The sequence below is a fragment of the Gavia stellata genome, chromosome 3 (genome assembly GCF_030936135.1).
Source record: "Gavia stellata isolate bGavSte3 chromosome 3, bGavSte3.hap2, whole genome shotgun sequence".
NCBI lineage: Eukaryota > Metazoa > Chordata > Aves > Gaviiformes > Gaviidae > Gavia > Gavia stellata.
This window is the reverse complement of record NC_082596.1, coordinates 6,200,083-6,226,115: the sequence shown is the minus strand read 5'-3', so window position 1 is coordinate 6,226,115 and position 26,033 is coordinate 6,200,083. Positions and strand designations below refer to the sequence as shown.

General features: G+C 43.4%; 1 protein-coding gene across 1 annotated transcript in view; it reads right to left on the bottom strand.

Moving 5' to 3' along the window:
* The window catches only part of COL22A1 (collagen type XXII alpha 1 chain), a 214,464-nt gene continuing 188,431 nt past the window's right edge, over nt 1-26,033 (bottom strand). The window contains exons 45-63 of the mRNA XM_059815813.1: nt 25,967-26,020; nt 22,346-22,399; nt 20,869-20,922; nt 19,287-19,340; nt 17,397-17,450; nt 16,521-16,574; nt 15,399-15,452; nt 14,755-14,799; nt 13,752-13,805; nt 12,661-12,714; nt 10,652-10,705; nt 8,091-8,162; nt 6,214-6,249; nt 5,912-5,956; nt 5,431-5,610; nt 3,158-3,224; nt 1,579-1,761; nt 1,135-1,212; nt 1-188 (exon numbers count right to left, since the gene is read on the bottom strand). Coding sequence (XP_059671796.1) covers nt 1-188; nt 1,135-1,212; nt 1,579-1,761; nt 3,158-3,224; nt 5,431-5,610; nt 5,912-5,956; nt 6,214-6,249; nt 8,091-8,162; nt 10,652-10,705; nt 12,661-12,714; nt 13,752-13,805; nt 14,755-14,799; nt 15,399-15,452; nt 16,521-16,574; nt 17,397-17,450; nt 19,287-19,340; nt 20,869-20,922; nt 22,346-22,399; nt 25,967-26,020 — 1,434 coding nt within the window. The remainder of the gene's footprint in view (nt 189-1,134; nt 1,213-1,578; nt 1,762-3,157; nt 3,225-5,430; nt 5,611-5,911; nt 5,957-6,213; nt 6,250-8,090; nt 8,163-10,651; nt 10,706-12,660; nt 12,715-13,751; nt 13,806-14,754; nt 14,800-15,398; nt 15,453-16,520; nt 16,575-17,396; nt 17,451-19,286; nt 19,341-20,868; nt 20,923-22,345; nt 22,400-25,966; nt 26,021-26,033) is intronic.

Sequence of the window (26,033 nt, the reverse complement as noted above, 5' to 3'; positions counted from 1 at the left end):
CTAGGGCCCTTTGACATTGGCGGGTCTGGAGGCCAGGCTGGCATAGTAAGCGCATTGAGTGGGGTCACACTGTCCGTTGGCTCCCGGAGGTCCCTGTGGACCCATGAGACCAGGCATGCCAGCTTCGCCTTGAGGGCCGGGTGGTCCTGGCATCCCATCTTTGGCATAGCCAGGCTCCCCTGGGAGGCCTAAAATAAAAACAAAATGCCCTTGGTGAGTGACACCCCCAGAGGTCAGTACTCAGCAGTGTAACATCATAGGAGATGGATTTGCTGCCAAACTGGGATGCAGACATCAGCTTCCACAGATTTGGGTCTGGCTAGCATGTATGTACAAGGATGTGACAAGTGTGTCTGAAAGAAAGATTTCCACCCCTTATGGCATCCTTGGGCTGCACAACTCTGCTGTGGCTCCTCTTCCTCTATCACCATGTTGAACTTGTATAGCTACACGAGCTAATAAATGACATACAGTCCCCACTGAGGAGGTAAGGAGGTGAAAGCTTGAGGCAAGAGCCAACTTTGGGAGATAACTCATTCATACAAAGCATAGTGGGTCCATTGTTATTTTAAGGGAATGCAGGACTGGTATGCCAAATGCAGACCATGAAGTTATGAAGGCTTCCCATTTTTTCCTCCCCCAACAAAGCAGGGTGAAGGCAAAACTGATCAATGGCTCCTAATTTCAAATTAGAAACAAGATATATTTGCTGCTTCTTTGTCAGCAAAGGTAAAGCACCAGCTTTATTCCTGAGGCACAGGTGTTGGATATGACCTTTTATAACATCTGAAGCTGCCTGGATCTCTGGGTTCAGCTTGGTCACAAGATTCTCGCAAGGCAGATAGGACACTTCACAGTGTATCTAGTAATTAAAGCTTCACTTTGGATTTGTCCCAAAGGTCAGTTAACCTAGCTGTTACAGAGATGGATCATTATACCTGCCAATCAGGCTGAGGAAACAAAGGTGGCTAGATATGATGCTAGTGATATATTTCTTCCCTTTGCACCACTTTCTACAGAAATTGTGTATGCCATATTTATGTTATCCTGATCGTCTATCTAATATGGCAGAGACCTGTGTCCTTGTAGCAGTTCTGAGTGATGTGTTTTGTGGGATGTTCTGAATAAACACACCTGGAATTCCTGGAGGACCTATTTCCCCTCGTTGGCCAATGCCAGTGTCTCCTTTCTCACCCTTTGCTCCTCTTTCTCCTGTAGAGAGGGAAAGAAAAATAATGAACTAATGAACATGATCTACGGAACTAAAGAATACTACCATAGGCTTCCATCCACACTGAAGCCAATATATTTGCTAAAAATAGTTCCTAATTGTGGCCAATCCTCTGAGATGGGACGTTAAGCGGGAATGAAGACTCGCCCCACTACAATTCTCGCCGGAGGTGGAACACACCAGCAATTGCTGGTCACATTCATCTCCTCTGGATCAACAGACTGAGGCTGCTTCTAACACACGCATTTTGAGGACCACTTAGATGCTACTAAAAGGAGAGGTGGACACCAAAGTGTGGTGGACACATCCCTTTATCGGACTGCCCAAACACACCAAGTTTCACTCACCTTTGGGACCAATAGGTCCAGGTGGCCCTTCAGACCCAATCTGTCCAGGCCGGCCAGGCTCTCCTGGAGGGCCAGTTCTTCCTGGGAGTCCTTCCTTCCCAGGGGGACCGGGAGGTCCTGGTCTGCCATGGGATGCTTTTACATGTGCAGGCTGTATCTGAGCCAGGAGATAAGCTAACTTTGCTGTGAATAGAGGGAAATGGTTTTGTTAGACTAGAATGTCAGTGCTCCAAGAGATGGAGAGCCAGAACCAGTGGCTCAGTAAAGTCCAAGAATTGTCTCAGATCAATTTTTCAGGGCCATGTGTTTGTTGTCCCCACACAATCCTTCCCCAATAAGCCATGATGGTGCCTCCTTGACCCTCCCTAAATTATTTAAACCTCATTTCTCAGTAGCTTCACTTAAACTTCATACTTAATCCTAAACACTTCTTTCATCCTCTGTTCATTTTCTACCAAGGATCTGAAACGTCCTTTCCTTTAGCTGTGCAGCTGTTGGATTTCTGTCAAACTGGAATCATTGCTGCTCTGAAAAGAAGAGCCTATTTCCACTGCTTCTGCTACACAGAGCAAGACACTACATGGATGCTCTAGGGAGAAAGCTTACTTTTCTTGTTCTGGGCTGTTACACACGTGGAGTCAAAGCTAATGTACCCGTATCTGGCTGTGAAGTCAGAAACTGTAACTAAGGCAGCTCCCTGCGTTAGCATATTCTTCAGTTTCCAAGCAGGCACATTGCTTGCCACTTCCATATTAAGACCCTGAACAGCCTAGAGAGCTCTTAAGACATACTCAGCATCACAAAAACATCCTGCAGAATAGAGGGAGAAGGGATTTCTATCTTCTCTTCATTGATTCAAAATCTTGAGTGCTTTTAGATTGGCATGTAATTTGAAGTCTGAGAGTGTGTAAATCAAATCCTTCAAATAAATCACTCTACTGAACCATGATCTTTAGCATGGAGGAAAATGCCTACAGCTATGTGTCAGCTGCTCCAAGAGCTGTGTGAGAAGAAGCACTACAGCTCTGCATTTCACTGTAGATGGAGTCAGTAGTGGTCTGCAATTCATGTGCTTTGAGAGAATCAGCAGCCTACATCCACTCCACCCCCTCTTCTCTTACTGATGAGTATCAAATGGCATAGCCAGAAATCAGGAACATTTCTCCTCCAGCTGGGACCTCAAAAGCAAGTTTATGTCCTACTCTGATTACTTTCTCTTCCAGAACCCCAGATTAATCTGTTTGAATTTGTATCTTCTCTTGTCCTACCATCTCAGCCCGGGCACCTGCAAGTCTACAGCAAAGCTGTTTTGGTAGCAAAAAGCCATGAGGTGCTCAGCAAAGGCAACGGCCATGCGTTGAAGAAAGGAGAAAGCGCCTGTGTTATTGCTGGGAACATCAGCCCTGGGGAAGGGTAAAACTTGCTAAGCACATTTCATTTTACACATTCCTCCTTCCAGGCAGGCTTGTTGCAACACGGCCTTCCATAAACAGGAGAGGTTCAGGTGCCACCACAGCTATGGAAAGTATCTTTCATACCCTCAGATATAGCTTCTGGCTTCCCAGTGATGGTTACTTACCATCTAGCTGCTTGGTTAACTCCTCTTGGATGAGCCTTCTCAAAGTCTCTAGAGATGGGGGTTCCCCCTAGAGAGTAATAATCACAGCAATAACAAGACATCATAATCACAGCCAGGGGATGTGCAAATTAAACCCTCCACAAAGGGTTTAGCGGGTTGCATTTCATCACCCACAGCATTCAGAGGGCTTCAGGGACTGCCTGAAAGAATGTAAAGAGACTCAAAACAACCACAATTCCCAACCTGCTGACAAACCATGGGTTCAATGGTGTAAGCAGAGAGCCTGATCAGAGAGCATAGTTGGGACACTGTCCCCATCGCCTTTCTAGAGAAAATCTCCCTCCTATACACTCATAGGAGAAGTAGTAGAAATCAAATCAGGAGACATCCTCTGCCCTCCTAGATCATAGTGGAAAGCCTACCTCCTTTTTCAGCACTGCACACTTCCTTGCAGGAAGAAGTGTGTGTGCCCTCAGGATAGTTAAGGTGGGTATCTAGACTTGCTATAAACACTTATGCTGGCTGCACCACCTCCCAACAGGCCTTACCTCAGGGAGCAGAAGCCAGTTTATGCATATGATACCCATTCTTCCAAATGAATACAAGGTTCTGCCTGATTTCAGGCTGTTGAAGAGAGACGGGGGATGTTGCTGCTTAGCCTTGGTCCCCTACCCAGCCTCCAAGGGACAGCGTCTTTCATACCCTCTCTCAGAGTGCGACGTTGCTGTTGAACAGCTGTAATAGCTGTCAAAATTCAAAGCTATATGAACAACAGCTCTGGATGATGCAACTGAAAAGATGATGAAAGCATTTTTTGGTAGGTGGAAGGAGAATTTTTTAGGTTATGGCTTTCCAAGAAAATAAAAAAGCGGTTTTAGGGTAACCAGACTCTTGTCTTTCCATAAGCTCAAAAGAAAAAATGTAGCTACATTTAAAAAATAAACCATTTTGAAAGAGCAAGATCAAATGTTTTCCTTTCTAAATCATAAAGTGAGATGTTTCACTTGAAATACACTTTTCATTTTCTGGCTAAAATTATTCTTTGAATTTCTGCCAGTTTTGAAAATATTTCTGTCAACCTAAAGAATGCATTCATTTGTGTATGAGCTATTTGCGTGAAAGTGTTGCTTTTCCCTCACACCTATCCTTTTAACATACAAGGTTGCAGTCTGTGTCCTCCATGTTTATAAAAACCTCATGAGGTCTTCTGAATCAGAAGTTACTCTTCATTAAGAAAAGTAGATTTTATTAAATAGCTAAGAGACATTTCGATTTTAACCGATAACATTGGTGGTAAGTACAGGGTTGGTCTATTTGCTGCTTTCTTCCCAACACAAATTCTGCATGAGAAAAAGATGTGTTTGTCGGTGACAAAAGAAACAATTTTGTCATTAAGTACTAAGTATTTGTGAAGGCTCTTAGTGAATATTCCAGTAAGTAAACATGATTGCAGAACATACTTTGAAGGCTTACAAATTATCTTTTCAAGTTTTAACCCTATTAGTTGCATTAAGACTCCATAATCGTCACTGAATTTCATTAAATCTCTATGTTGCTGAGACACACAAAGAAGTGCTTTGTCTAAAATTTACCCAACTTTTACATCAGAGATTATTTCACTGTTTATTCCCCTCTGAGGTAATCTCAAATTCATCCTCAGGATTGGCACAACGGCTTCACTAGTGTTGGCAGTTTTTCTCATTCTTCTACATACGTTACCCTCAGGCACTCTCAGTAGCGAGATTGTTTCCCGTTAGAGAAAAAAAAAAAAAGAGAATATTCAACAAAAATAGGATTTCATGAATTCTGATGAGCTGACTCCAGTATTTCCAGGAATAGAGCAGTGACCTTTCCAAGGCTCAGCATTTTGTCTCTCATAACAACCAGCAGCAGAGGAAGGCGTAAGACCTCCGTATGAAATGCTACACATTAACACCCTTACAGAAATACTTTTTTTCAGACTCCAGACCCATGGCCATAGTCAGACGACCTGATTTAGGCTTTTAGGGGTATAAGGTGTCGGGGACTGGGTGCCGTGGCTATAGGTCTGGATTGCTCAGCTCTCCTGAAGTTCAACCCAACATCCCCACAACACATCCCTGAGATGTGCTATAGCTCTCTTTTTTATGTTTCAAGAGATAAAAACACTGCCTCCTCATTCTAACACACACTTGCTCTGGTTTCTATCAGCCTTACTGTTATCTTAGGTACTTTTCTGATCACACACTGTGGCGGTAAAATTACTGTACAAAGCCCTTCTCTGGCAATCTTACCCTTGGTCCTGGAAATCCTGGCTGTCCCGGAGGACCAGGAGGTCCAACTTGTCCAGTGTCTCCTGGGGGTCCATGGGGACCCATCAGTCCTGGGTGGCCTTTATGACCAGGTATCCCAGGATCACCTGGAGGGCCCTTTTCTCCTTGAGGGCCTTTTTCGCCTCTGATGCCAGGCTCTCCCTAAGCGAAAAAGCTGACATTACCACCACAAAATAAGAGGCAAACTTCTGATTTCCAAGCACAGCGAAACACAAACAGCTGAGCTGGCAAAGTTACTGAATACAACATCTGGTGCATTACAAATGATCCACAAATTATTACTGACGGAGAATGATTAAAGAGAGGGCTGGGAGGGTGGGGAGCATGGCAGATCTCTACAGGGCACACTTCACTCTTGAATGACCCCTTCCTTGGCCCCTAACTCAAAATAGCTCTCTCTATTTCAATGTAATGAAATAACTAATAATATTCTCCAACCTACCCTCTCTCCTTTGGAGCCAATTTCACCTGGTTTCCCTGGTGCACCCTGCAAAAAAATAAGGGTGAGGATGAAAGAGCTATCCATAATAACAGTAAATAATAAAGCGCATGCCTTTGCAATGATTCTTATGACCTGGGGAAAATTTCTTTCCCTGTCAGTCCCACAGATTCCTGAGAGCTCCCTGTTTGCTCTCAAATATCAGCAATTCAAGAAAAAAAAATTATTGCAAGCCAGGCAGCATCCTTGATGTTTTTTTCCCAAAACACCAGCCCTACTTTGAAACAACAGGGAATTTAACTTACCTCTTTTCCGGGAGGACCTTTCTCTCCTGGTTCTCCCTGAGAGATACAGAGAGTGAATTTAGCACCACACTGCAAGGAGTTGGAAGAAAGACCCTACCTAATAACCACAAGTCTTGCTTTCTGTTTAGAGCCCAGGTTTTCTGTTACACAGCAGCGGGTTTGGATGATTTATCCTTATCCTACTGCTATAGGTCATTCCTGGAAAGACACATCCTACTATGTAGAAAGCATTTTTTAGTAAAGCTGCATACTGTGTAAATGTAAATAAAAGGAAGTCATTTCTACCGAACCAGCTGACATCAGGACAGATGTTTCATTGAAAGTGTGCTCCTGCTTTCAATACATTTTATTCTTTTTTCTTACAGATGTTTCACAAAGCTTCGTACACTTTACTTGGGCTGTTTTAGCTTAATCTGTGCCAATGTGATTGCCATAACTGTCTAAAGATGTGAAGGAAGTAAATTTTGTAGGAAGAGATACCATTTTGTATTACACCAGCTGAGATAATGGATACAGAGCCAGTGATAAAGCAAGTCTGAGCCTGAAAGCTTGCCTGTGTTTCAGAACTATATTGTAGAATCATAGAATGGTTTGGGCTGGAAGGGACCTGTAAAGGTCATCTAGTCCAACCCCCAATATCAAATAAACTCAATTTAAACAAGCAACCTATACTCTGCATTTATAGTGTGATAATTAGGCAATACAATCTTTGCATTTTAGCATTTCAGTGAAAAAAAGTCACTGCAGTCCTAAAGTGCACTGATAAAGGACAGCAAAAATTAAACTAGTTATTGCTAAAACTCTGCCCACTTTTCCATATCATAAATGGAATTATTCATCTTTATAGTCCATTTACAATCCACACACATGATCATATCTATAATGTATGCATGCAGGTGGTATTTTTCCCACAACCTGGAAACACATATAACCGCTTTGACAGTGCTAGCGTACATCCGTGTATGGATGAGTAATGTAACTAATCACAGATGTGTGATCGCATCAGCTCCAAATCAGGCAGCATCAGACTCACTCGAGTATTCCTTAGGGCCACTTCAGTTTTAAATGGCCACCATGTTTGCTGCTTTAAATTAATTTTCCAGAGAAATACTTCTTTCTCTGTTTTTCATCACAAAACTCCCCTTCCAATCATTAAAAAAAAAAAAAAAAAGAAGAAAAAAAAAAGAATAATAAGAATCATCCTGTGGATGATTCAGCCCTGCTAGATTCACGTAAAAACCCTTTAAATCTCATTTTAAGTCACAACAGAGCTAGAAACAAAAATATTTACCTAACATTCACCTTTTCCATCCTTCCAGTGGAATGTAACATATTTTACTCACCTTGGAAGGGCTAAAGATTTTGGATTTCAAGGCTGTGACGTTTTCACGCATATAGGTATTATTTTAGATCACTTTGGGAGATATATGAATGCTTTAATTGCAATGTACCTCTGTTGCTGATAACAAAGGAATTTTCCTTGGAACAGCAAATATCAGCAATACCTATATTATTATCAGCACTTAAAATTTCCCTATTTAGCCCTTCTGGGGTTCATGCAGAGATATAGTCTGAGTAACTTAAATACCCCATACCCGTATTAAGAAGTCTATTGAACCAGCCTGATTAATGCACACGTTATCAGGACTGACTGACAGGTACCAGCTCAGTAAATGAGATTATGGATATTCGTCCATAAGAAAAATGGTAATTTTGCAGTCCAGTTTCCTTTAGAAGTAAGGAGTTTGGTTTCTGGATCTGTCAGATCTCCTGCCTAGATTTTTTACCCAATTAAAGATAACTATATTCCACCTTCACCAGTCCAACATTTAAAAACAGGCAATTAGTGGGTCTAATCCATGCCCAGCCATACTTACAGGTGGTCCTCGGGGTCCTATGAAGCCAGGGAGTCCTGGGCTGCCGTTTTCTCCTTTATTTCCTTTAGGACCCTTAGGACAGAAATAAGACAGACACTAGCAGCCCTTTCTTTTCCAGAGCATGCATTTACAGATATATTGGAACGGGGAAATTTCAGTGTAGCAGCAGGACTCCTAAAACTGACACGGAAAGGAAGAACAAAGTCATTTAGAAAAGCAGATTGCAAACACTATGTTTGCATTATTAATAAGCTATGTGGAGTCCCTGTGAAAAGATGAAAAGGAATTGACAATTATGGAAGTGACAGGAGGTATGTTCAGTGGCTATTCTGGCACTGCGTGGTTTATAAGGTGGTGTTGCAGAGTGGGGAAATGCTGTGATGTGCGATGACAGGGAAACAGTGCAGATGGTCATACTGCTCAAACCTGAGAATGCAATCAACAGACAGCTACTGAGTTGCTTTTTTGCCTTTGTTGCCAGGTGCAATTTTAAAAATATCTGCCTTTTACTTATCTCTTGTGATATTCTGCCAAACCATTTTTTTTCTTACAGATCAGGGCAGCTTAAATGGCAATCCATGTTACAGAGCCATTTCATGTACATTTCTGGTATTATTTTTTACTCTTATTTTAACCTTTTATTTCACAGCTTTGTCCCCGACCTTCTAATTCAGAACATATCCCTTTTTCTTCTTAGAGTAAAACTTGTCTTCATTTTAAGCCCGTCTTTTGTAAAGTGAGCACCAACAAACCTGACAGGCACAAAGCACATGGCTTTTGGGTATGCAGTCGGCCCTGGAGATTTCAGGGGCTGGGCTGCATTGCCGTGTGCGGCTTAAGCACGAGCACTGGGAAGTGGGATGGGCACTGCCAAAGAGCAGATGCAAAAGGAGAAGGCTCCTGGCAGGTTTTTACCTTGTGGTTACAAGTCAGCAATGGTGAAGGTGGAAAAGAAACCCTTATTGCCATGATAACTTTTCTTGCTTCTCCTTTTTTTCAAAATAGAAATATAATATACTGGCTTGTCACAGCACATTGTGAAGGAAATTACAGCATTTCCAGACAAGGCTGGAAATAAATGGACTCATGTATAGCACAAGGAAATACTTCCTATAATAACCTTTACAAAAGGGAGAGGATTCATTTTAATGACAGAGAAGGATACTGACTAGATGACTGTTCTGCTGACCAACATTGTCTCATTGTTTCCCCTTTCTCATCCATCTGACTTTATCCTTTTTCAATCTCTTATGTTATTTTTAGACTGTAAATCCTCTGGTGCAGAGGCTGCTGTAGTTCTGTGTTTGTGCAGGAAGCTGCCTGGTGAGTCCCTGGGTCACTAGCTGACTAGATAATGTGATAACACGACGATGATTAAAAAATAACCCCCATTTGGCACTCGCAGAGCATCCCAGAGCCACAGTGGCCTTGGTGAAGACACAGAAAGCCAAAAAGCAATAACAGGAATTGGAAACAGGGGTGGGAGTGATGAGAAGAAGAAATGAAGGTTGAAAAGGCAACAGTGGGGATCCACAGGGTAAGAAGCAATGGCAGCGGTCCCAGGAAGGTAAGAAGAAGTTATGTCAAGGAGAAAAAAGCAGCAGCACTAATTCTTGCCTGCAGAAAGGCTGCGAGACTGCACCACTCCTACCCCACCTGTAATCTGTGAGTTATCACCTCTCCATGCAGAAAGGTGTTGCTTGCTTCACCAAGACCGTGTACGAGGAAACATCCCTGCAGCTCAGAGCAGTATTCTGTGGCGAGGCTGAGGTTGCTTTACGGCATTGCAAGGGCCACAGAGAGTGCAGTCCTGCTGAAATTTTTCAGATTCTTCTGCTATGCCTTTGTTTCTATCTGAATCTAACAGCCCAGCAAGCTGTAACATCTAGGTGGACAAAGAGAGGGAAGAGCCATGCATAGCAATAGATGCTACTGGACACAAAGGTGCATTTGCATGGATTTGCTGAATCCTGAACAATTTTCAGCAGGAAAACAGAGAAAAAAAAACAACTCCTCACTATCCTCCTTACAGCTCTTCATTACCATGCTGTTCTTCCACACAGGATGGCCCCAGAGGGGTTTCATTCTGCTTTGTGATCTTGGTTTACTGCCCACTGTCTGCTCTTTCCCCAGGTGCCTGGGGAGGATTTTTCTGCTGCTACTATTCCTCAGTGGCAGTCTGCCAACTCCCCGAGGCCCTCTCCTTCCTTGTGACAACTCTCTGCTTGCCGCACAGTCTCTGCTTAGCAAAATTAAATCTACCGGTGAAGATGAGGCATGCCAATCTTTTTTCCATACCAAGTAATCAATCATTTCCTTTTTCTGTGAACACTTAGCTTTTGCTGGGAAAAATGATGACCCAGCTAGCAGCTCAATTCCAGGAACGTAGCCAAACCCCTTTGACGTCATGGTCAGCCAGTGATTTTCAGATCACCGATCTTCAGACATGGCAACTTCAGGGACGGTTAGCAGCTACACATAATCCACTACATCTATACTTCATCAGTCAGCTCTCCTTGACGTAACTACTTGCTGCATGAGTTTCCCTTTGTGGTACTTACTGGGTTACCTGCTGGGCCAGGTTCTCCTGCAGATCCAGGTGATCCATTCTTGCCCTATGTCAAAAGGAGAAGGGTTAGTGAAGTAACGTATACTACAATCAAAAATATCTACCTACTGCTACACCAGCAAGGATTTCTTTAGCACTGTCCAGCCTCCTCTCTTGGCAGGCTGCAGAGTAAGGATGTTTTATTTCCAGTTGACCCCACAACTTCTACATCCCTGATTGCATGGCTGACTCCATCTCAGGACAAAATCTAAGAGATGTGGACCCAAATCCCCTAGTCTGAAGAGGACCAAACCAGCACTCCTTTTCCTCCTCCTTTTCTTCACCCTTATCCCTATGATATGTGGCATCCTCCTGGATGGATGGAGCCACCTACTATGGCTGCTCCAAGTCACCATCGTTCAGACAGGCCCCTTTAGACCATGTTCGAAGCACCTCTTGGCAACTCACTGATCAATGTTAAAGTGCTCTGCACTAGCTGACAGATATCTCCAGATCCCTCCACACCTGTGTTAGAAAACTTCCTCTCTCCAGTGACTGAGATAGGTCCTGCAAATTACTGGCTACCATCCTCTTCTCAGGGCTATCATCTGAACCAGGGTCCAGAGGCCAGGCGTCTATTTTTCAGTCATCTCAGGATTCCCCTTTTTTTGGGAATGGAGAAAAACACTTGTTCTAAATTCTTGAGGCGTTTGATACTTGCCTGACACCAGAAAACTCATTCTGAGCCAAATCATCCTTTAAAAGGACCTGTTTCTCACCATTCCTTATCAAAGTAGCTGAGCTGACCATCTACACTGACTAAAGTTTGATGAAATGAAATTCTACACCCTGCTCCTCTCTCCTCCCAACTCACCACGCAGAGATGTTTTTCCCTGCATTGGAGTTGACCATAAAAACCAGCTCTTTTACTGGCAATATTCAAAATCATGCCTCACGCTCCTTATTAGAGAAGAAACAAAGCAGAGGAAGAAGAACAGAAACTGATACTTTGCCCTCCAACATACAAAACCCCAAGTATCTCTTCTCCAAAGAAGAATATGGCCCAGAGTTATGATAATGTCTGTGTCCTCAATTCTTTTTATCCATTGCTAGTGTTGTGCAGAGGCATGACACGTTAGTGAGTGATGCCAGCAGTACAGGAATAATGAGGTAGATTATAAGGTAGACACAGGCCCCCTCCATACATTCCTGCAGTCTAATTTGAACCCCTACCCTCCAGCTCAGAGGGACCTGCCGCTCCAGCTCCTGGCATTGCTGGCTGAATCAGCATTTTGCCCTGATTATGTTGTAGAATCTGTTTCACTAACAGGACTTCCGAGAAGGAAAAGAAATCATTCATTGCAACATGTTTAAAGATGTGCCTAGGTTCAGCAACAGAGACCTGCATTCAAATTTGGGAAGGGTTGATTTTTAAGAGAGAATTGAAAAACCCATGAAATTAATAAAAGTAATTTCTCAGCCATCCCAAATGACACTTTCTGAACTGTCAACTAAATTGCCGTTTCTCCACTGAAGTTGTAATAAAACTCTACAGGTGTTCAATTAAACAAACCTTTTCCTAAAATTATGATTTTCTGCAGATAAAAATTACAGACAGCATGACAAAAAAAAGCAGTATCACAACTGGACCCCACGTATCTCAAACTGGGCACCCACAATTAATGTCTATCTTTGAAAACTAAGGCCATGTGGGAAACGAGTGAGATGCCAGAGGCAGGACTGGAATATGAGCCCTTTTGACACCACAGTCTTGGCAGAATCCATTAAACTATTCTTCCCACCAAGTCAGCAACCATCACTTCATTGCACTACTATAAGTCTTCATCAGTTTCTAGCAATATCATTCTGATTTGTCATTCTCAAAGTAGGCAAAGTGCTTTAATCAAACATCACCTGAATCTTGCTTAAGACTCTTCTTCCAAAACAGAGTTCTGGACTGCAGGACATTCCCACTACACACAATGTACCTCCAGAAATGGCTTGTCAGGAGAGAAAACTCACCGGCTGCCCTCTGAGTCCTCGAGGGCCCTGTGGTCCTATGGGACCAGTATCACCCTGAAGTGAAGAAAAGTATTCTGGTGAGTGAGAAAGATCTGACATGGAGGCAAGCAAAGAAACACTTAAAAATGTTCCTACTAAATTACACTGTTCACATTTTAGGGGGAAACATCATTAAAGAACTCTTACTACCCCCGTTCAGTTATTTATGAGGAAGACAAGCCTTTTGAATTTTAAACATCTACCACTAAATGCAGTCTGATTACAGGCAGAAACCATTATTATCAGGTTATCTTAAAGCTGTATTTCTCAGGGAAAGAGATTCTCTAGTATTTCTCAAGAACTGACTACTTCGTTCTCTCTTGAGGGAGGCTGAAGACCTGCTTCTATCTTCTCTGAGGGGTTCCCTTAGGTCTATCTTCCATTTTATTTTGTAGGGTACCATTTACAGCACAACAGTTTTCCAGTGATACAAGGGGGTGCAAATGAGAAACCACTTCCCCAAGTCCCATGGCAATGGCACATCAGCCATTTGGTACATTGCTCAGCAGTTGCTGCAGGATCCCACGTCAGCTGCACTCTCCCAGGACTTTGTTATGTGACTGCGTTTGACACTAGTAACGTCAGAGGATCTGTTTGTACCGTCTCTCTCTCCTCTGAGCAGCAGCCTCTTATTCCACAGGTATTTCATAGATTTCAGTGGAGCTACACACTCAGTAAGGTACAGCTTTTGCAAAGGAAGCGTGACAAAACTTGGCCCAGTGGGACCTGCAGAATGAAGCACTGCTCAGAGAGGGGTGGCAGAAAGCAGGTCCATGCCTACGCAGCACAGCCTGGGATTCAAACGGTGCAGCTTTCTCTGCTTTTCCAAAGGTATAGCTGGCATTTAAGTGTCAGCAGCTGAGCAGTGACAAAGGCCCTCAAACTCTTTGTTACCCTAATGATCTTTGCACAAATCATTCCCCATGCACTGCTGCAGTAATTCACCCTTTATTGCAGTTTCTGCAGCTGTTTTAGGTCAGGGTCACTGTGAATGAAAAGCTTCATTTTTCAGGGAGCAGGAGATTAGTTTCTGCTTAAAATGGTACACTTACATCCTTCCCTGGTGGCCCCTCACGCCCAGCAGGACCTGTCGCACCTGGCTCCCCCTGCAATTCAGCGAAAAGGAAAGAGGTATCAGCTCAAGGTCAAAGACAGACCAGTAACACGACTGTAAGTGGTGTGGAGTCTCTGCAATATTAGACTGAGCTCAGTGAAAACTTTTAAAAGCCAACAAGAGCCCCGTACATCATACATGATATGCAGCTTATAAAAATAACTCAGAAGCATCTTCTGTAAGTGATGCACAAGGCAGTGCACTGCTTTTCAGCAGAATATTTGCTACCGCTAGTGCAGTCACTGAAACCCACCAAACTACTGTAATGAGCAAGAGATGAGGAACTCCAGCACCTGATTTTTCAGCTAAGCTCCTGCAAGCAGAGCATTTTATTTCCTTGTAAAAAGCCTGAGTTAGGCAGAAGGACATTCAGTTTTGGATTCCACTTTCTACACCCAGGAGCTTTTTGTACTGCGTTGCTCAGAACTGTGAGGAGACCAACTTTTCATACAGGATTTGAGTTTTGGGTTTTATGATCCAGAGGCGACTAAGTCAAAGGACTAGAGACATTTCTATTCTCATTTCTGTGAGTTTTGTCCCTCAACTTACTTTGCAGTTCTTAGACATTTTTTGGAGGAGTGCTGATACTTATCCAACAAGTGCAGTAGATTTCCTCACCTCGTACGTCAGCATTTGTACCAAAGGGATGTAGTATGGAGGCATCCTTGAAACTTTCTCACAAAGGGCTATCTCAAAGGGAGAATCAGAGGACTCAGCTCTACCAACTGCCTCACCTTACCTGGAAGCAGAACTTCAGCAGAGGGAATGAAGACAGCTGCTGTGATTTTATGCCATGGGTGTGGCCCATGGAATTGTGGTTGAAAACAGACATGTTATACACAGACCTGTCATCATTTTTACCTATTGCCTCAGAAAGGCCAACTTCAATTCACACTATCTTTCTCCACAGGATGATCATGCATGGGGTATGTGTTACTTACCCGGGGACCTGGGGGACCTGTGTCTCCTCTCTGTCCTTTGAAACCCTACAAAAGACAATGAAAGCAACAATCACCCATTACTCCAATGCATGAAATACTAAGAAAACTCTAGGGCACTTAATAACCTTTCCAATTTTGCCTAAGATTACTGGGGAATGGTCAGCATTGAGCTGCCGTGTTCCAGGGAGTGATTAGGAAGGGCCATGTCACAGGGTGAGAAAAGCCCTTTCCATAGGTCATTAGACTGCAAGACCAAGACTGTACTGTGTGTATTCCTGGTGTGACAAGCCCATGGATTATTTAGCCCTAAATTTCATTGTCCACATCCTTTCAGAGGATGTGTAACAGAGCACAAGGGCTACAGCTGTGACCATGCCTTCTGGTAGAAGGGGTGTCGTGAGGTTACGTGCTTTAACTTCTAGGTAAGGGACCTAACTCTTCTCCAAGCATGAAGGATTTGGAAATGCCTGTGTTTGATTTTTGTTGGTTATTTATTTATTTAGTCACAATGCCATGACTATTCTCAGCCAGGCCAGCTCTTCGGTTATATGTTTACATCAGTACAGGCCTTCATCTGCCCAACAAAACTTCCCGGCTACAGTACAGAAGAGTGACTGGATTGAACCCTTCAGAGCAGCACTTACCGGTAAGCCTCTGGCACCCTCCTGGCCTGGGAGCCCTGGTTCTCCAGGCTTTCCCTATGGGAAACAATCATGTTCATGTTAGTGAGAGTCTCAGGTTCATCTCTTTGCTGTTGAAAACCTTCTACTCTTCTCCCTTAGATGTAACAGCACTGAGAACTGTGATTGCCCAGGGTTTCTCCAGCAACACTGGAGTCTGAGCAGGCAAGGACATTAGCGACAGACATTCCCATACATACCCTTACTCACACTGTCACGAACGCAGCCTTTGATGTTCAAAGGCAGCTTAAACCTTTGGACTGGTGCACCTTTACAGTGTTTTAATGGCAAAGAGGTAATGCACAGAACTGCACCAATACCTAGTAAGCACATACAAAATCAGCATCTGCACGTAGAAGCCAGGTGTTTTGATGCAAGCACACAACTCTCTGCAGCTGCTGTGACAAGCGGTGCTCCACATACCAGTTGTCCTAATGACTGGGGACTTGTTTTTTTACAGAGCCACTAAGTCCCATTTCACAAATCACAGCAAGAAGCTGGCAATGCCAGATACTGGAAGCACATTCTTCATATAACAAACACAGTTGCAAGGAATAACATTCACCACCCAATTTATTAATGTTTCCTTTTGGCTGACAACTTCATGGCTCAGCTCTTTTCCTTCAACAAGCACAAATATAGACTAAGTAGAGAAAATCAAATATAAAACCTTTAATCCTGGACAACAGAACTGTCACAGAGCAATCCAGAAAAGACTTCTTTAAAGATACCTCCTCTAAACTTTTTATGCCCCATAATCTTCTACCTAAAAAATGAATTGCTAGGTTTAATGTTACAAGACAACCTTCTTTCTCTGCAGTATTTACAGTACCTGTAAAAGTGGAATCACTAAGTTTTAGTGTATTTATGGTAGCTGTAAAAGTAAAAGAACACAGTTTCTTTTCAAGATTGCTAGTGTGTGACTCTTATAAATTGCTCAAGACAATATAGTCATCCTGGTGTTAAAAAAGGATGTGCAAACAGGCTCCCTGCCCCCCCTAAGGAGTCCATAGATAGGCAGCTCCAAAAGCAGTAACTGGATGCAGGCTCTGATTGCCTGAGCGAAACAGTTTTAAATTACATTACCGGTTCCCCAAGAGATCCTGGCTTGCCATCTTTGCCGTCATTCCCAGCAATTCCCTGTAAACAAAATGCAAAACAGGGTGTAAGGAAGGAGTCGATAGGGAAGATCGGTGTGGGTTTTGTCAGTGTGAGTTCCACAGTGACAGCTCTGCTTCATCACTGCATACTTAAGTTTGCCTAACCCTCCAAAAACTACCCTGTTTCTATAGCTCAGCCATAAACCTCTCTTTGCCACACCACTATAACAGCATAAACTGTTTCCTTTTCCAAAATGGCAAGTCTAAGGGGTTTCCTCCTTTTCAGCAAGGCAAGCATTCCAACAACCTTAAAACAGGATTCTAAAAACTGCTGTTATAAATCATTATAATGCCATTACCTTCATTCAGCTAGGCTACTTACACTAGAAATAGCTCTGACCCTATCCTTATGACGGATTAAAAAAACCCAAGATGTTGTACTAATACATTTTCCAGAAGAGAAGAGTCTATGCCCAAGATGCACTTGAACTTGAGTCAGCGCAAATGAATTATTTCGACTGTGAGTTCAGTTAAAGGCAGTATTCCAGTCTATGAACCTTTGTGCCCTTACACTGGAGCTATTAGCTGACTTTTGAGCTCTGCATAAGAGTATTTCTTCCAATGAGGAGGCAGATAAGGAACAGACCTGATTCACTTTGGTAATTAACACTTAGCTTTAAAGTGATCAAATAGAGCATTCACACTGTCCTGGATCAAGGACATAGCATCAACATGACTGATACCATTACAGATCATGCATAGCTTTCAAAGCACCTCAAAAATGTCACCTCTTTGTTTTACACACCTATGTGTTTATGAACAGTTTAATGTATTGAATTAGAAGGAGCTGAATTGCACTCACTGGAAGTCCAGGCAACCCTGGTGGGCCCTGTGGACCTGGAGGGCCATCTTTACCCTGGAAAGAAAGCAGAAACCCTGTGGGTCGGACAAGCTCCTCAGATGCTTTTATCAGATGAAGGTTTATCAAATGTAGAGTTTGACAAGGGACAACTGTGAGAAGCTGATCTTGTAGCCCATGTCACACAGTGTATGAGGTTTCCTTGAATTCCTTCTAGTTTAAAGTGGAGGGCTTTCTTTTCACATAAAACATCTAGTGTTAGTTATAAGTTGTCACAGATGGAGAAACCACTGAAATCACTGGTAATTTTTTTCTGAAGTTTAATTGTATTTGATATTTAGTCCTTAACTTCCTGCATGAGGTGTCCAGCCAGGAGGTAGAAGATCTGTATTTTATACCTATCAAATGAGTAGTTATGAAAAGTGCCTTGCTGACAGTCCCAAGGAATCCCCTTGCTCTACAGGACTAGACAATAGCATCCCAGGTCTTTCACAGTGTCTCAACCTTGATCATCCATTTGAAAGGGAATTTCAGCCAGCCTGTCCATGTAGTCTCTGGCCTCTCTGCTGAGACTGCTCACTGATTTCATAACAGCCATCAGAAGGACCATCACTGTTCACTCATGATGAAGTTGAGGTTGAAATGGATCTGCAAAAGGCACCTTGCTCATTAGAAAACCCTGCTCTAGAAATTAATCACAGAATTACAGAGTCTTAAACTGTTCCAGCTCAACAGCATGCATTACTCAGGGAAGGTTCATTTTTTCCTTTTCAACCTGAATCAATCAGATTACCTGTCTCTCCCAGGGTTTTCTGATGCATTACCATAAAGTAGCATCTGAACACCCTTCAAATGAAACAGCAGTAGCAAAATTCTTCATGTACTTCTTGAAGGTTACATCTGTACTAGTATTTTCAGTGGTGCCAGGGAGTGGTCTCAGGCCCTGGCATCTGTGCAGTCTGTGCTGTGACATCCTTCAACAGGTTGCTGGTTTCATTTTGACAATCCCCACAAAAAGTTCAGGTGTTAGCCTGGGTCATGAAGCATCCTGACAGATTTATTCATCTTGTTCTAGAGGCTAAGACATGTTAGAATCATAGAATCATTTAGGTTGGAAAAGACCTTTCAGATCATTAAGTCCAACTGTAAACCTAACACTGCCAAGTCCACCACTAAACCATGTCCCTAAGCGCCTCATCTACACGTCTTTTAAATGCCTCCAGGGATGGTGACTCCACCACCTCCCTGGGCAGCCTGTTCCAGTGTCTGACAACCCTTTCGGTGAAGAAATTTTTCCTAATATCCAATCTAAACCTCCCCTGGCGCAACTTGAGGCCATTTCCTCTTGTCCTATCACTTGTCACTTGGGAGAAGAGACCAGCACCCACCTCTCTGCAACTCCCTTGCAGGTAGTTGTAGAGAGCGATGAGGTCTCCCCTCAGCCTCCTCTTCTCCAGGCTAAACAACTCCAGCTCTCTCAACCATTTCTCATCAGACTTGTGCTCCAGACCCCTCACCAGCTTCGTCGCCCTTCTCTGGACACGCTCCAGCACCTCAATGTCTTTCTTGTAGTGAGGAGCAATGTTAATAGCATTAATAACAATAGTATGTTAATAACAAGACAGACAGACAAGAGGTACAAAAGCCTCTTTAGAAGTCCCATAGACTGGATTATGCTCTGGCTAATTTGGAGTTTCTTTTGATGAGTAAACAAAACTGCAAGAACAGAGTAATCTGGCGATTTGTGGAGGTTCTATTTGCAGGTGTAGAGTTGATTCAAGCTGAGTAGCTTGGGGAGCTTTCAAAGGACATTACATGGGTTCCAGCTCAGCTTTACTTCACAGAGCTAAATATAGGTGAAGCTGGTGGTGAAACACACAGCTGAGAGCTTACTATGTCTCCTGGGTTTCCTGCTGGTCCTATTGGTCCTGGTGACCCATCTGGTCCCTAAACAAAATAAAGCAGAAACAATGATGTGAGTGATTAACGCATTTTGTACATTTGTCAACACAGTCCCTACCACCGCTGGCAACACTGAAGTTTTCTTCAGTCACTCAGTTCAGCATTCATTCCATCATTTCTTCATTCATCACAGAAAAGCAGTGCCAACCTCTGCATTCAATCAGCCTCCAAAGCCAGAAATAGTCAGATACTTGAGTCTAGTCCTGGCCCTTCCTTCTGAAAACAGGGGACAAATAGGAAAAAGCCAATCTTTTGACAAAAATAACTCTGAAGAACAGGAATTATGGGAGCAGTTTGAAGCACACTCTGTGACAGGCGGACTCCTGGAGTTACGAGTCAATGCAGACAGAGGAAGAAGCAAAAAAAATATCTGGGGGAACAACACATTTTGCTCTGCTTTGACAGGCTCAGTTTTATTTTGCACATTTCCTTTGACTGTGAGTCTATTCAGAGGGTCTCATAGGACAAATTTAAGAGTTTTAATCCCACTGGAATAACCCTATGGCTGTGGCAGTATGAGGTTAATACAGACACAGTAAATGTGTCTGTGTTATCAGCTTCTCCTAAAATAATGCTCATGGGAGCGCAAATGACCCACAAAGCAGGTCCACATGTTGTCCCAGTGGCAAAGCATTCATCATCCTTTAGGCACAATTACCATCTGAAAACAGAGTTTTAATCTAATCCTCTTTTCTAGTACCTCCTGTCATTTAGTCAGTGCAATGTAAATTCAGCTTTGAAGAGACTGTGCTGATCCCCAGAACAGACGAAGGCTGCACACCCATAGCAGGGCAGAGCCAAACTGCACCATAAGCAGCAATATGAGTGGTGATGACTGTGGGCAAAGAAAGGCGGTTTGGAAAGAAAAACCCTTCACTCAGGGAAAGTCCAAACTCTTGGAGGGCATAAGCGGTGATACCACAAGCAGGACAGCCAAGTTATTTCAGCCCTGCTTCTGCACTGTCACCCCTTTTTAAATACAAAGAAGCATAAATGTATTTGCGGAGAGAGTAGAACTAGGAGTGAGAAGGACTGTGATGGAGAGGGACGCATGTGAAAGGCCTTTTAATTCAAAAGTAGCCCACAGGATATGAAAATTGGAGAAAATCCAGTCTCATACCACTGTGTAAAATTGAGAACTAAAATACTCTTGGATCTGCTGGTTCTAGACTGACAACTTATTCCACATATAAGAAAACACCTATACACATAGTACTAAGTAGTCTCTGTGGAAGAGTTTTCATCATCATTGCCTTATATAAAGAGAGCGACTGAAGCTTAGCATCAATTTACAGAGTGAGTTGAAGCAATCAGTGAAAAGTGGCCAATGTATCAAATAGCAATTATGATGAGTGGAGAACTCTATGACACTCAGGGGACCATTAGGAACCCGCTGGAAAATGCAAATGTAATGCACAGACAGGTGGGAATGGTCCTTTCTTCCACAGGGAGCTTGCAACAACATTTATTAGTAAGGAAAATACAGGACCATCTTTGCAACAGAGGAACTTACAGGTGGACCAGGGTTTCCAGGAGCCCCTGAGAAGCCGGGCATTCCAGGGTGGCCCTGCAGAATGAAGAGAGGGACTTTCTTTATGCATTAATCGCATCTCTATTTGTATAAAAGTTAACTGGTGATTGAACATTTTGAGGTAACATCAAAATGAGACATTACACAGAAGGATGGTTATTAGAAAATAAGGAACCATGGCTTTTTAAAGCAAACCCTTGGTTTTCAAAGCATGCACTTCAGAAATAAACATAGTTAGAGTTAAGGTGTACTTTTTCTAATGTGTACTTTAGTCTATACTAATGGGAGATGAGAACAGATATTGTGGAATTGTACAAGGCAGGAGATCAGGCAGGAAACCAAACCTGTTTAAAATATCCTACAAATCTCATTGAAAAGGTGCTGATTTACACCTTAAACTATTGACTCAGCCCTTGGCAAAATTAACTATGAAAGTTTGCTCTAATTTAGACCATTCTTCTCTTTCCTGTGGCACCTCAGTCCCTCCTAAAAGAGGTCATCCTTACACTTACCTTCTAGGACAAACACTGTTTTTTTCAACCCAAAGACGCCTGACCTCCTGGGTCTCATCTAGGCATTATCAGGGGAAATGACTAAAGGTTGGGTAATGTAGAGATTTGTGCTGGTTTTGGCTGGGATAGAGTTAATTTTCTTCATAGTAGCTAGTATAGGGCTGTGTTTTGGATTTGTACTAAAAACAGTATTGATACACAGGGATGTTTTAGTTACTGCTGAGCAGTGCTTACACAGAGTCAAGGCCTTTTCTGCTTCTCACACCGCCCCGCCAGCAAGTAGGCTGGGGATGCACAAGGAGTTGGGAGGGGATACAGCCGGGACAGCTGACCACAACTGACCAAAGGGATATTCCATACCATATGATGTCATGCTCAGTATATAAACTAGGGGGAAGGCTGGCCGGGGGACCGCTGCTTGGGCTGAGCATCGGTCGGAGGGTGGTGAGCAATTGTTTTCATTTGCATCACTTGCCTTTCTTGTTTGTTGTTGTTTTCATTACAATTTTTATTATCATTATTATTATTATTATTTTACTTCATTTCATTTATTAAACTGTTTTTATCTCAACCCACGAGTTTTCTCGCTTTTACTTTTCCTATTCTCTCCCCCATCCCACTGGGGCAGGGGGAGAGTGAGCGAGCGGCTGTGTGGTGCTTAGTTGCCAGCTGGGCTTAAACCATGACAGATTTGAATGCATCCAAACTAGAGGTGAGGAAACAGATCATATGGTAAGGTTTTTATTGGAGATGGGGGTGGAAGCCTGTGGAGGACTGCTACAGTTCCACTCTTCAGCATAGCCCATTTGAGGTTTATCAGTGATGAAAACTTTCCATCTTCCTCCTCCTGCCTCTGAGAAGGGTATTCCTCTACTGACATCATAGGAGTTACTGATGAAGGAACAATTACAGTGATGGCAGTGTTGGAAACCACAGTCTGGTTTTACCTGTTCGCCTTTTTCTCCTGCATCCCCAGTCATACCACGGTCTCCTTTAGCACCCTGATAATGAAAAAAAAGCCATTGAAAGTCACTTAGATTCAGTATTGTATCAGCTTTTTGACCTATTTCATAAAGCACTTGGACATCTGAGCATAAAACACATAAATTAGAACTGAGTCCTACTTGCCCTCCTCTTAAATTCTTCCCTAGACTTTCACTAGCAATGTTGGAGCCAGGAATATATGTGAAAAATGACCTTTGAGGAGACCCAGCGTAGCCCTTTTTTATGTTGTAGCCTCATGGACATGAAGAGGACTTTCACATCTTTAGAAAGTAGACAGTTTGTTAGTAACTTCACTAAATCAGATCTTGGTAAGGCATCATCTGGCCTAACAAAGGCGTCCACAGTATGAGCTAGTAATCTCTCCCTTCACGGACAGCAGCAATAAAAATGGCATTTCTAAGGTACAGTCAGAAAATTCATACCCAGAAAGTGCCCCCCTCTCTCGCTGTCTTTCTGTCCTAGTGACAACAGAACAAAGGCAGCTAACTCAGATGTAGATGTCTGTATTATCAGTGCTGAAAGCAAGGCAAGATGAGTCTCACACAGTGAAAAATACTGAGATGATGGGGAACAAATTATGAACAATGCACAGGACGGTAATGAATTGCTGGCCATGGAAATAATACTCTGTTTTACTACACAAGACCTAGGAGACAAATGAGGGAGGGAGGGCTGCTATTTATTAATTAAAGAGGCTTAATTCATATTGCCAGAAGGCATGAAACTGCTCCTGAGCAAAGATCTGCCATTCTACTGCTCTGTTTCAGAGTGGATGTAGTTTGGATGGTGTTGGTAAGGACAATATACTACATCTTTAAAAATGCAGAGCTCCTTGGGTCTTTCACTGCAAGGATCCTCATGATGTATTTAGAAAGCAGTCACAAAGACTGTCTTTGTGTTCACACGTACTTAGGGGTCTTACAATATTTTCTTTTAACACATGCAAACTCTGTGAATCTGCCTTTTTACTGAATACAAGTTAGAATATTTATCAATTGATTTTATTTTATGTATATGTACAGCTTAAAATTGGTCCTGTTACCTCACCTAAACATTCAATCTTGCTGCCCAAACCTTTGCTTTCTCATAGAGTATGAGAAAACAGCAGAATCATAGAATCATTTAGGTTGAAGAAAACTTTTAAGATCATCAAGTCCAACCATAACCCTAAGCCTGCTAAGTCCACCACTAAACCATGTCCCTAAGCGCCTCATCCACACATCTTTTAAATACCTCCAGGGATGGTGACTCCACCATCTCCCTGGGCAGCCTGCTCCAATGTCTGACAACCCTTTCAGGGAAGGAATTTTTCCTAATATCCAATCTAAACCTCCCCTGGCACAACTTGAGGCCATTTCGTCTTGTCCTATCACTTGTCACTTGGGAGAAGAGACCAACACCCACCTCTCTGCAACCTCCTTTCAGGTAGTTGTAGAGAGCGATGAGGTCTCCCCTCAGCCTCCTCTTCTCCAGACTGAACAACCCCAGTTCCCTCAGCCACTCCTCATCAGACTTGTGCTCCAGACCCCTCACCAGCTTCGTCGCCCTTCTCTGGACACACTCCAGCACCTCAATGTCCTTCTTGTAGTGAGGGGCCCAAAACTGAACACAGGATTCGAGGTGCGGCCTCACCAGAGCTGAGTACAGGGGCACGATCACCTCCCTGCTCCTGCTGGCCACACTATTTCTGATACAAGCCAGGATGCCGTTGGCCTTCTTGGCCACCTGGGCACACTGCTGGCTCATATTCAGCCGGCTGTCAATCAACACCCCCAGGTCCTTTTCCACAGGGCAGCTTTCCAGCCACTCGTCCCCAAGTCTGTAGCGTTGCCTGGGGTTCTTGTGACCCAAGTGCAGGACCCGGCACTTGGCCTTGTTGAACTTCATACAAGTGGCCTCGGCCCATCGATCCAGCCTGTCCAGATCCCTCTGCAGAGCCTTCCTACCCTCGAGCAGATCAACACTCCCTCCCAACTTGGTGTCATCTGCAAACTTGCTGAGGGAGCACTCTATCCCCTCATCCAGATCATTGATAAAGATATTAAACAGAACTGGCCCCAGTACCGAGCCCTGGGGAACACCACTTGTGACCGGCCACCAACTGGATTTAACTCCTTCACCACAAGCCTTCAGGCCCAGCCATCCAGCCAGTTTTTTACCCAGCAAAGGGTGCACCCATCCAAGCCATGAGCAGTCAGTGTCTCAAGGAGAATGCTGTGGGAAAAGGTGTCAAAGGCTTTACTAAAGTCCAGGTAAACAACATCCACTGCCATTCCTTGTCATAGGAGATCAGGTTAGTCATGCAGGACCTGCCTTTCATAAACCCGTGCTGACTCGGCCTGATCGCCTGATTGTCCTGCGCATGCCACATGATGGCACTCAGGATGATCTGCTCCATAATCTTCCCCAGTACCAAGGTCAGGCTGACAGGCCTGTAGTTCCCCAGATCCTCCTTCCGGCCCTTCTTGAAGATGGGCATCACATTTGCTAACCTCCAGTCCACAGCAGACATTGTATGTCTCAGACTGCTTGGCATTTCTGCCAGTTATTTTCTTTATGGGTTACTTATTCTTTTGCAAATTTTATCCCGGAACATACTTTCATTTTGATCAACCCTATTTTCAGACTCTACTGCTCTCCCCACCACACTTTTAATTGCAAGATACAAAGTTAATTCATGAATCTCTATTAGCTTGTCCTACGCTCTAATATGTGCAAATACAAAGATGTTAAAATAGTAGAAACTGTTTTAGACAGTAGGTCAGCAATGCAGGGAAGTCTGAAGGAAACTGTGGTCCATCATGAAACCACCTTATATCTCCCTCCATTGATTTGTTTTGATTTCTTTCACATTAGGCAGTTGTAAAGGTTTTGATTGTGACCAGGCACTGGCATTGTGAGCAGACTGATGACAGACCTCTTAATGGGAAATGTTTGAAATATGACACTATTGGAATCCTTCAGACACTGGAAGTTCTGTACTGGGCTATGTCCCTAGTCTGTTAGGCAGAAGCATATAACCAAAACAAGGAACTCTTCTTATAGCGTATTTCAGGAAACATTCAGAGTCTGTGGGTAAAACCACCATGGCAGATAGTGTATATGGAGCCCAGCAGCCCATTGCATCACCCTTAATTTAAGTGATTCAAGGATACAGGATTCAAAGAGGAGAGGAACATGCAGGGTGGCTACTGCTGCGGCTTTAATTTCTTTCTCACTTTATCTGGATTGAAAGTTACTCTCAAGTCCTTATCTGTCATGAAAACACCAATGTAATGAAATTCAACATGAAGAATCAGGCCTTTCACTTGTGTGTGTGTGTGCATGTGTGTGTGAGCAAAGGGGTAGTAGAAGACACTATTTAAGTGAAACAGTGTTCATGTGGGGAGCTGTGTAGTTCTGCGTGCATGTGGCATTCCAGTGAATTGTCCGTACAGGGCCCACCCAAAAGGCCAGTTCTACCCCTTTACACAGAGATGAGTGCCACCAAGATCCTGATTCAGCTAGTATACTAACTAATCACAAATAAGTTTTCATTAGAGAAGTGAAGAAAACCAACCAACCTTTGGGCCATCGAGCCCAGGTGGGCCTGCAGGACCTCTGGGACCAGCATTCCCCTGCAATGCAGAA